This window comes from Sphaerodactylus townsendi, linkage group LG04, assembly GCF_021028975.2.
Source record: "Sphaerodactylus townsendi isolate TG3544 linkage group LG04, MPM_Stown_v2.3, whole genome shotgun sequence".
Classification (NCBI taxonomy): domain Eukaryota; kingdom Metazoa; phylum Chordata; class Lepidosauria; order Squamata; family Sphaerodactylidae; genus Sphaerodactylus; species Sphaerodactylus townsendi.
In genome coordinates this window covers 95787392-95799391 of record NC_059428.1, presented here as the reverse complement: position 1 = coordinate 95799391, position 12000 = coordinate 95787392, and the positions used below count along the sequence as shown (strand labels likewise).

Sequence of the window (12000 nt, the reverse complement as noted above, 5' to 3'; positions counted from 1 at the left end):
TCTTGGCCTCAATAAGGGGAGAAGACAGGCTTGGTTTGTGTGATTAGTGTGTGTGTGTGTTTTAAGGGAAAAATATGACATATAAATAGCTAAATCTTGTCCTCTGACCAGTTCCTTATCTCAGATTGCTCCATTTCTTTCACAGTTTTTCTCTTAGCTTGGTCTCTAGTATTAGAGTCTGACTAGAAGAAAAATAGTTTGACCACTGGGCGGGTGGTGGTGGTGGTGGTGGTGGTGGGAGGTGGCTAAGGCACAAGAGAATGTAGATTTCACTTGTCCACCCGCCCCAAAGTTGACTCTCTTCTTCAAACTGTAAATGGATGGTTTTGTACAAGAAGTTATATAAAATTTAGACCCACTTGAATTGCTGAACACCCCCTTGTGCTCAGTGAGAATTTTAATTGTCTGTAAAATGAGGAGCCCTGATCTGAATGTCCCAGGCTGGTTTGATCTCATCAGGGTTGGTCCTAGCTAGTACTTGGATGGGAGACCACCAAGGAATACCATGGTCGCTATGCAGAGGAAGGCAATAGCAAACCACCTCTGTTAACCTCTTTCAAAAAAGAATCCGATTGAGCAGGGGGTGGCTAACATATTTTTTAAATGTCAATTCAGACACAATTGGTTTGGTTACCAACTGCTAATAGATTTTTTAACCTGTTCAGACAAAGCCATGCGTCCCATCAGCATAGTGGGACTCTGCTGCTTTTTATGAAAACTGCTTTCTCCCATTTTAAGTTCTTTCTTGTGCTTCTGAATCACTCCAGTGTGCTGTTTGAATTATCTGGAGTGCTTCTGAAAGGGCCACTATTATATTCCTGCCATTTTTAGCAGCACATTCTTGGGGGGGGGGGGGGGGGGTTTTAAAAGAATTGAGTGCTATCACACTATAGGAATGGCACCATTCATGTGTCTGAAAATGTTAAAAAGGCCAAAAAAGAATGTGCTGCCAGAAAATGGGATTGTGCACATGTGTGTGAGGCTCTGTTTGAACTGGCCAGAGCGTGTTAGAGATAACTCATAGACGGACCAACAGTGGATGACATCCTACTTAGAATCGTCATCTGAAAGGGGTGTTAGCCTCTTGTCTTAAAAACGCTACTGGGTTGTCGTTAGCAAGCTGTGACCTGACAGGATTTTACACATACTTAAAAAGAGGAATCATTGCTTTCTGCCAGGATTTTAATAAGGAACACAATCCCTGAGAATTTCATCTTAGGGCGTTTCCCCACTTCAAAAAAGAAGGAGATATGCACTGGATTTGTTTGCTGCGGGACCTTTTGGGCGTGGGTTCACGTTCCCCACCGCAGCTTCTGCACCTCAAAGGATGCTCCGGCAGCAGCCACAGAGATTTCCCACTCTGAGGCTGTGGAACGAGGGTTCAGCTCAGGGGCCATCCTGATTGGCTGCTGCTCTTGCTGGAAAGGGATTTTTTTCTTTTTCTGTGCGAGCATGCGCAGATTGATACAATATAAGCAAAGTGGAGATGAAGAAATGGCTTCTTTAAAAAAACCCAAAAATACTTTTACCACTGCCTAGACTAGAGACCAGCTACCTTTTGCCCAGCAGCACAACGCTTATCCACTTGAGCTACAGGAGTTGCTGCTGATTGCAAGAGGAGAAATAACTTCAGCCTGTAAGTGAATGTAAAACAGTGGAACAAAGACCTGGCTCTCTGTCTTCCCCAAAGTTCCCTTGTGCTAAAAAGAGCAAGAGAGATGGAAAAAAGAGGAAATCAGACAGTTGCTGAAAGAGGTTAGTATTATTGGTGCCACAGGCTCCCAATTTCCCTAGAGAGTTCAGCATTCAAGCACTCCAGGTGTGAGATGCTTCCGAGAACAACCGTTCCTCCATTTCCCCCCCCCTCTCTAGTCCAGCTCCAGCTTTACGCATGCCTTTTAACGATTTAATTGACGTTCCAGTGCTGACTGAGTGGTTGGTCTCCATCCCATCTGCATTTATTCTTTTTTAAAAAGTCCCTGCGACGGAGGTTTATTATTTTAGCGAAGAAAAAGCCCAAGTTTCCAAAACTGCCTTTGGAGGGGAATGGGGCCAATGACTGTGAAAAGGGCAGCTGCCAGCTACTCGGAGAGGCATTCCTGCAGACCTGCACATCTACTAGACTAGAGTTTGCATCAAAGAGGCAAAAATGATTTTCAGTGAGCTGGGCTAAAAAACACCACCGAAAACAAAATTGGCCTGCTGCACGCATCCTGTCCCACCCACTGCTTCCTTATTGGGCTAAAGGTTACACGTCAACACCAGGGGCGGGAAACTGAACTGCGGAGTCACGCCTGGGCTTCCTCACTGCCCCGCACTCTCTGCGGGGTTTTCAAAAAGCTGCTCTTCCTTCCAGGAGTCGAAAAGACGCGCGAGAAGGGGGAAGGAGAGCGGTGGAAACGGGGTAGCTGTGTTGCCACTGCGGATGCAGTGGGGAGCGCTGCAAAGCCACGGGTTATTTGACAGAATAGCCCGCAACAAATGTTAAGTGGGGAAAGGGCCTTAGTTGGATGGGGTGAGAAATATAGCTGAAAATGTGTTTCCTGTAGAAATCCATGGAAATGAATATAACAAAGGTGGGGGGAAGTTGTGTAATAATGAGAACATTATGTCATACTTTATTAAGACTGAAATTAACAGAGAATGACTATCCACTACTACTCTCAGCGTGCTTCTCTAGTTTTGCTATGTGAAGCAAATGCACCAAAATTCAGGTCTACTGCAGCATGCTTTGTTTTTTGACCACACTGTTGTCTATTGAAAGAGGTTAAACACCCCATTTTGCATGCACAATTAATTTTGAGCAGTTGCTTCCTTTGTTTATTGCTGAGTTGCAGACGCCTTAAGCAAATCAGATAGTGACTTTTTTCTCTTTGGGTGGATTGAATGTTTAATTCAAACAGACCTTTGTACTTGTGGCAACTGTGGCTTTCAAGTATCTTATACTGCCTTCTAGCCAGGCACCACAATAAGAGCCAAGTGTGTCTCAGTCTTTGTGACCAGTCACAACTGCTGATCTTATCAATGACTTTTTGGTCAAGTACAACTGATATCCTGAAAAACTCTTCCTAGGAAGTAAGTCCTGTTGAACTTGGTGGTGCTTGCTTCCCAAAATGTGCTTAGGATTGGAGTAACAGTCTCCTGGCAATTTGATAGGCAACGTGTGAGAAACTTTCTGTCGGGGTTCAAATAGTTCAGTAATAGCTTGGCATGATTACAGGTGTCTCATGACAGATAAGGTTACAACCAATGATTATGGGTCACAATGTGCATATCTTCAGACAACGACAAACAGTATTTTAAATAGCTGACAAGCATCAACCACAATTATTTTGTTTAGTACATAGTAAATGTATACACTTTAGTATGCAGATGATCTTGGCCAAAAGACTGAGTCATAAGTAAATAATTTCAGTAAGGCAAAAGGCTCCACTAAAACAGTATTAATCTCTGATCATTCTAAAGTTCAATGGATTCCTCTCCTTTGAACATTTTAATGAGAGTGTTGAAGGCAGTGCCACATAATGCTGGTCACTATCCTGTGGTCTGTGTGATAGAATCATGAGAATTGTAGCTCCTTCCTGTGGAAATTGCTAGAGTGTTATGAAACCCTGCCTCATGCAAACGATTGTTATGCTATATGAACTGTCCTTAACACTTTTAAAAATCCATTATAAAAGAAGGTGTGGGTAATTTATAATTGACTTCTTATTTTTGTCGAGGTTGTCTAGCATGACAGTAACCCCCTGAACAAAGTACAATTTCATCTTGATTATGGTGCCATAAAATTTTAATCACACAGACACATCCATTTTGTGAGATCCAGGACTAAAGTACTATTATTAGAAGTCTGAATATGGAGAAATAACTTTTTACTCATTCTAATACTAAAAAGAAATCTCGTGGAAAATAGTTAAACAGGTGTTACAAGGGAAATCCACAATCATCTCAGTTTTAGAATGTATTCCTGAAGGTATCGTCAATGGTCTGAGAGAAACCAACTGAGGCAACTGTCACCCACCTTTGCTGGGGCTAATGAAAGCATGTCTTGAGGAGAAGGCAAGGGGGACCAGGGGTTTCATATCATGGGCTCCTAAGAAAATAACAGATACCCTGAGACAATTGCCACTGTTTGTTGTTCAGTCCTATGCCATCTAAATTCTTGCCTAGGTTGAATCTGAGGGTGTGTGATTGGCCCAAGGTCCCCCAGCAAGTTTCTATGGCAGAGTGGGGATTTGAACCTGGGTTTCCTAGAACTTAGTCCAGCACCTTAGCTGCTACACCACACTGGTTCTCCTAGCTAAATAAATGCATTAAATAAATAAAAATAATGTGTCCATGCTACAAGGATGCAACGAAGGCTTGCTTGTTTATTTAGGCATTTGTTTTCCATTTTTCTCCCCACTGTGAACCCAAAGCACCTTACAGAACAGTACAATTTAAACAACTAAACAAAAGAGAGAAAATAAAAATATACAACAGAAACTCAAGGTCAGGTCCTAGATCCCTTGACCAGCTGACTGACAACCACAGTGTCTGCTATTATTTTATTTTTTCCTCACAACATCTGCTTCTCAGATACATACTGACACTAAACATGGAAGTTCCATTTTTCTTAATGGCTAATGGATCTTGGCTTTCATTAATTTGTCTACTTCTTTCTCAAAGAGTAGCACTACCACATTTTACAGTAGTGGATTCCATTAATTATTAATTTTGTGACAAAGTACTTTATTTTTAATGTATTGTCGAAGGCTTTCATGGCCGGAATCACTGGGGTGCTGTGTGGTTTCCGGGCTGTATGGCTGTGTTCTAGCAGCATTCTCTCCTGACGTTTTGCCTGCATCTGTGGCTGGCATCTTCAGAGGATCTGAATGATTACAGGTGCCTCATACTTTATTTTTATCTTCCTCAGTCCTCACAATTGGATGATCCAGAGTTTTTAGTGTTATTGTTACCCCAGGAGGGCAACTTGGGGCTGGCTACTCAGCTCTCCAGCGGCTGCACTGCCCTCTTAGCAACAGCCTATACTGGCTCCTGTTATTGCAGAGGCTGGTTTAGGTCCCAATCCTCTACTGCAGTCATCCCCGATGGATTCCTCTCCCCATTCAATGGGGCATGGAGGGAATCTGGGATCTGTCTCAGCAACAAGCGAGGGAGAGGTTTTTCATGCCCCCTCGCACCGAGACCTCCCAGCTCCTACATCTCCCAATTCCCAGGGAATGGGGCAGTAAGATTTAGAAATGGATAAAAATTGTCAATGAACTCCAAACAAAGAGTGTTCCCAAATAGATAGCTCACATTAAAGGGCATCAAAAGAAAGCCTCTCCAGAAAGTATAGGAAACCACAGAGCAGATGCTATAGCTATGAATGGTGATGGCACAGACCTAATCTCTCCTACAACCCCTAGTTTATTCTACTCTAACCCGAACTCAGAAAAGTTTGATTGCTCCTGTACTAGACCTTGCCATCCTGCAAAAAGGAGCTTTCCAAATAGCAATCCTTGCTTAAGCAGGCTGTGATTAAACAGGTAAATTCACCATCCAGGAAAAGGATGACATCCATGGGGCAATTGTCCAGAAAGAAAAAAATAATAAACTCCATTGGATAGCCCTCCTTCTCTGCTACTAGGTATGATATCTGATTGAATAAAATTAATTAAATGTATTCGAATGCTTGTTATTTTCTGGAATTCATCCTGCCCCCCTTTCCCAGCCAGGAGCCTGAGTAGCCAACCCCAAGTTGCCTTTCTGGGGTAACATTATGAGGATCATCTTGCTGATTCCCCCCTTTTCTTGGGTGGAACTTGAGGTAGATTTTAGAAGGCAGTTGAACTGTCATTTCCTGGTGATCGTCACTGGCCAGGAGTGATTGGATTCCATGGTTCTTCAGTAGCTGTACCAAGGCAAACCTAAGCAGTCAGAGACTGAAAAATAGGGACATGTGATATTTAAGAATGCTTATGTTAGTGAAATATTGGCATGTGGAGGCTTTGGACAAGACAGCAGTCCTGAAAAGTGTTGATGAGATAAAAGCCAATATGATTGAAGTCTCTTGGGAGATTGTGGATCTCGATGGTAATTTTATTAATTAGTTGGATTAATTTCAATGTGTTGTGTTGATGGTATAGAGAACAAGTTTGCTATTCGTTCACGTTATCAGCCTTCCCTCCAGTGATATATAAGACAGGGGTTCTTCAAAGTCTTCACACTTGTGCTTGGCTGAGAAAAAATGTTTTGCTGGATAGTTTGTAGAAAATCTGCAGGGGGTTCATACATGCAGAGAATGCAGAGAATGAGCAACCACTTTTGTGGGAAGTAATCTGTATTTTGGAGATGGAAATATGCTTTATCTATAAATAATTGTTTGGGGCTGATACAGAAGCATCTACTTTTAAAATCTCTCTTTTTCTCATTTTAATCCTATGTTTTTTTCCCAAGGAGTACACGATATATGGCTCTCCCTTCCTCCGACCCATCTTGCGAGGTCATTTAATCTGAGAGACCTGAAGTTATCCATGAACTCTGTGTGTGAGTGGGAACACAGACTTGGTCTCCCCACTGAACATGAAAATAGTAAAATGTTTGAACAATTGAAAACATTTTAAATTATGAAATCATTCAGTTCAAACACATAGACAGCACCAGAAACAGGGAGAAAGGCCAATAACTAGAGGTGGGATCCAGCAGGTTCTCACAGGTTCCTGAGAGTAGGTTACTAATTATTTGTGTGTGCCGAGAGGGGGTTACTAATTGGTGATTTTGCCACGTGATTTTTCCCTTAGTTATGCCCCTCCTCTCAGCAGTAGCACGCAGAACTTGAAGCAGTCTAGCAGGAGGTGCACTGGCATGCGTGGCAGCCTGCGCCTGCTTGCATTCATTTCCCGTCCAAGGACCGGCACAGCGGCTGCGTCCTTGCCACAGCCCCACCCAGGAATGCCCTGCCCCCGGAATGCCCGGCCACACCCCCGTCATGCCCCACCCAGCCCCATTGGCGCTACGCCACAGTTTGAATCCCACCACCGTGGGAACCTTGTTACTAAAACTTTTGGATCCCACCACTGCCAATAACCATTATTGGGGGCGTGTGAAATGAAATGAAACAAAAACGTCTTCACCCATTGGTGACAGGGACTGATAGAAGACAGACAAGTCTCCTTGGGGAGGAAGTTTCAAAGTTTTGGTGCTATGACTAAGAAAACCCTTTCTTGAGTTGTCACCCACCTAGCCTGAGATGGTGGGGGAAAACTGAAGCAGTGCCACCAGAGATAAATGCAGTGAACAGGCATATTCATAGGAAAGAAGGCAGTCCTTTAGGTATATTAGTCTATGTCCATGATTTCTTGGGGGCACTTTTATTTGTCTAGAACAATTTTGTATTCATCAGTAACTGTGTGTACCTATACATATTCTTACCCAGTTGATTGCTTTAAAATAACAAAATAATTTTGGGTTAGCCCATCAGGTCTTTGAAAGTGCTTGTAGAGAAGAATAGAAGGAGAGTTCCTTGTTTTCTCTTGATGGTGTGCTTCTTCGCCTTAATTTAGTATGTGGATTTTGTTTCTGATGCACAATAGAATCCTTGAAGGAGTGTCCCAGGAGATGGCAGTATACAGTAACACATTACCCTTGTGCAGTAACTGGAAAGAGAAAGAGGGAGATCTCTGTAAGAACTGATGATTAGGCAAAAGATGCACATATTCTTGTCAGGCAACACTTGCTTACGCCTATTCAAAAGTTTGCTCCATTATAAGTTAAAAATGACAATTTCAGCTTTTGTGGCAGCAGTGAGTTCTTCAAGTTGTTCACATGCACTGTGGTGCCATAAAAGCACCATAAACAGTGACGTTGTCCTGGCATTGAAAAGGAGTTATGCTAATATTGCAGGCAGGTAGTGCTGGTGCTATTTTAATACTGGGGAACAGTCTGTGATTTCTTTGCAGGAGCAACAGGCTTGCATGTGCACTGCACAAAATAATTCAAAAATATTTGTGGTAAAAGCTTTTGTGTACATGCCCACTTCAGATACACAGAATAATGCACAGAATATGTTAAAAACTGAATAACGTTAAGGATTAAGGATTCTTTAAAAAAATATGGGCCCTTCTTGTTTTGCTTTATTTCCTTTTGTGTTCCTTTGTGTTTGTTTTGCTAAGATCTCTGACAATCTCATTTCCCAGCATAGATTTTAATTCACATGTTTTTTAAAAAAACATCTTTCAAGATCATCACTATTGCAATAAATGGTGGCCTCTATAGTGCGAGTACTCTTGAGTTTGTATATGTGGATTGGCATCTCTTTTGTGTGTTATGTGTTTCTGTGCGAACAACACTTTTCTGTGGGATCTCTTGTCAGTAAGGATCACACCATTCCCCTGTCTCCTCACCAGAATCATGCCCTCTATACATTTGTCTTTGCCTCATGGGAATAAACAAGAACTATTAAGTTATGTGGGAGTAAGCCAAGAGGTGTATCCTAGGAAATGTGGCTGTCCACTTCTCGAGTCACAGAATCAGCCCTACCTTCACTGCTATGTTCTGATTTTTGATCACGTTACAGTATAACAGAATGTTGCGCAAGTGATTTAACACATGCTTCCATGCTTTAGTAGTGATAATACTCTGAATGTCAACATTTTCTGGTTTATGGACTCTGGGTACAGTACAGAAAAAGGCAAGTGTGTCTGAACTCCTCTAAAACAAAAACTTTCAGGAAATACAAAGTAGTTCAGTTTGCTGTCCAAAACTTTTATAGTAATGGCTGTGTTATCTTGAAAGCATTTGCTCCTGGACAAACTCAGGGAAAATCTATGGCAGTTGCTCAGAGCTGCTCGATGATTATTCGGTGAACATGAAAAACAAGCAAACCAGGAGACCAGAGGAACTTCAACAGTCACCTCCATTTCTGTACATCTCCCATTTATTTTTCCCATTTACAGGAGCAGGTGTCAGAGAAGATGTGTTCTTGATCTGGAAGGAGCTGGAGGAAGCAAGGAATGCACAACTGCAAGTTCAGAGAATTTTGGAAGAGTTCGAAAATTCGGAATCAGCTAAAGGTATGATCTTTTTGAACTTCTGATAGCATTATAATAATACTAGTAACACTAAACAGTTCTGACAGTTGCAATTCACTAATAGTTAAAGTGGCAAGTTATGAATATGTATCACTTTTGGAGATGATTTTTCACTTGTACACCTACAGATTGAAGAATGCTGGCTGAATGCCATTGGCTGTCAGCCATGTTGTTAGGCATGCTGTTGTCAAATCCAAAATATAAGGGTGGAACTAGATGCAACAATGTCCACAGGTCCAACCCATGGACACCAATTCAAGGGATATAAAAATGGTGGAAAGGCCTGTTTGGATTCTCAGTGTGACAGACTGAAGCACACTTGTTCCTCCCGCATTCTCAAGTGCAGAAAGGGTTGCAGATGAGCATTTAGTCTCTTGAAATTGCTTGTATGTGTGGTGGGCGGGCGGGCGGGCGGGGGGGGGGGAGACAAGAATGTCTCAGCTTGCTGCACTGCAGGACACTAGGATTGGGCACCCATGACACTTTTCAAATCTCTATAAAATGGCATCATTACCCACTGGTTGGATGTGGACACTGCCACTATACATTTAGTATGGCCCTACGAATGTGGCTCTACTATGTATTATGATTCATATCTCCCCATGCATGTAGTGTGATTGGCCTGTAGTCTGCCACACTGAGGAGCAGGCAGGAGAGCTGCCGTGGAGAGGAAGCCAGGAGCCAAGCTTATTGGCTGTGTGGCACAAGCATACCTCAAACCTCTGTGGCCTATCTACTTGTCCTGCAGGTTGGTCATCCATTGCTCAAGAACTTAATTAATGAACTTCATATTCTGTTGTCCACATAATGCACTTAAAGTATCATTAGAATTTGATCTGGGTACCAGAGCAAGTTTGATGGAGGTGTTAACCATACCGTCCTGGCATAGATGTGTTCTGGAATGCATTATAGCAAACTTCGCTTATGTTTATGTGATTGATTAAAAGGCCATCTATGCCCTTCATAATATGTGGAGGTAGAATGGCCTGACATGGCAAAATGCTGACCTGGACATCAGAGGATTCCTCTATACAAGAACTCTCTCTGTGTAGGGAGAGTTTTAGAAGTGATAGTGCTGTGTAACAAGGAGAAAAAGTGTGACCCACCCCCTGTGTTTCCTTTGTGAGTAGGAAGAATTAGGAGGATTGAGAGGGGTCTAAAACAAGGTTAAAAAAAGAATCACAGAGTTGCGCACCTGGGTGTCTCTTCTCTACTGCACTCTTGCCTGTATATATGGGAAACAGATTAAACAATGCAACACCTGCTCCAAGATCCAGTACTTTACAACACCCCCTGATGCCTCATAGAGACCGTGTGGTGTATTGGCTAGAGCAGCGATTCCCAACCAGGGTTCCATGGTATCCTGGGGTGCCATGAGCATGTCCCAGGGGTACTCCATCAACGCTACCAGCCCCCTTCACTTTTGCAGTGTCTCCCACCAGCACCAGCAAGGATATGGAGCTGGCCCAGGGGGCAGGACCTGCCGCAAGGTCAGCAGCCACTTCCGCCCCCTCCCCCAGTGCTTTCCTTCACCCTGGGAGGGGAAGGTGTGGGGGTGGCAAGCAGGGGCACTGGGAGGGGAAGGTGGGGGGGGATGGCAGGGGTGCTGTGAGATATGAAGAGTGAGGTCAAGGGTACCGTGATGTCAAAAAGGTTGGGAAACACTGGGCTAGAATGTTGGATTAGATTCTGGGAGAAAGGTTCGAATTCCCACTCTGCCATGAAAGCTTGCTAGGTGATTTTTGGCTAGTCACACACACACAGCTTAGTCTACCTCATGAGGTAGTTGGGACGATAAAATGTTGGAGAGAATGATGTAAGCTGCTTTGAGTTTGTTGTGGAGAACGGTGTAGTAGAAATAGAAATTAAGGTGCAATAGTAATAGAAATCAATAATAAGTGGTTGATGGAATGATTGTTGTTTATATTAATCTTGAAGTCATCAAATGCTCATTCAGTTTCATTTTTACCCCAGTGACCAAAGTTGACTATTCAGCATATGATGTCCAGGATACCGGGAGTACCAAGATGTGGCTTCAAAAGAATGGTTTGAAGGCCCAGAACTTGATTATGACGAAAGCATTTGGTACTTACACCTTTCGTCATGCAGATGGGGTTGTTGACATAAAAACCAAACCAGAGAATGAATATTTGCAAACTGATGCTGTAAGTCACTTTTTACAGGAGAAGTGGTTCTGCTGATTTCTTGTTCCTGTGCTAGTTATACAGTAGGAGATTTTGTTTATTTTGGTAGCCACCATTTTAATGCCATTACAAAAGCTTTCCATTTGCCTCAAAATAGTTCAGCTGTTTTTTTTGACTCAGCAAGACTTTTTTATGTATGGATCATCAGAATATGGGGAAATGTTTGGCCACAACCACTTTGAAATCTTTCAGATATAGGCAGCAACTTGGCTTAGCCAAGATTCTTCCACTTTGGTAGTACTAACATATCCTTGTGGAATAGAATTTCAAGGAAACACTTTCCAAAGTAGGAAAACTTGTGTCTCTCCTGTGGCAGAAGAAATTTTGTAAAAATGTGTTGGGTATGGCATTTAAACTAATCAATGCTCCTTCAAGTTCCAGTTTTCTTTTTGCTGTTTTGGTCCTCTTACCTGACAATGGCTCTGTAATTGCCAGAGGCAGCTCATGAAGAAGAACAGCTAAGATTTTGACATTTTTTTGTCAAGGTGGCAATGCTTTGGCTTTGATATTAGTTCTTTCACCTTGATTATTTATTTACATTTTTAATTAATTACAAGTTTTTTACCCTGTTTTTCAGTCTTATGGACTTCCAGAATGGTTCCAAAGAGAAACAACTGAAATTTATCACAGATCATTAGATGAAAGAACAATTAAATCAAAAACTCATCATAAAACTAGCAACAACCAGCAAAGTTAAACAAAACTGTAAACCTCAGAGGATC

At 42.4% G+C, this 12000-nt stretch overlaps 1 protein-coding gene across 1 annotated transcript in view; it reads left to right on the top strand.

Moving 5' to 3' along the window:
• Nucleotides 1-12000, top strand: part of VWA3B (von Willebrand factor A domain containing 3B) — a 93955-nt gene that overhangs the window by 23274 nt on the left and 58681 nt on the right. The window contains exons 10-11 of the mRNA XM_048495610.1: nt 8940-9056; nt 11049-11239. Coding sequence (XP_048351567.1) covers nt 8940-9056; nt 11049-11239 — 308 coding nt within the window. The remainder of the gene's footprint in view (nt 1-8939; nt 9057-11048; nt 11240-12000) is intronic.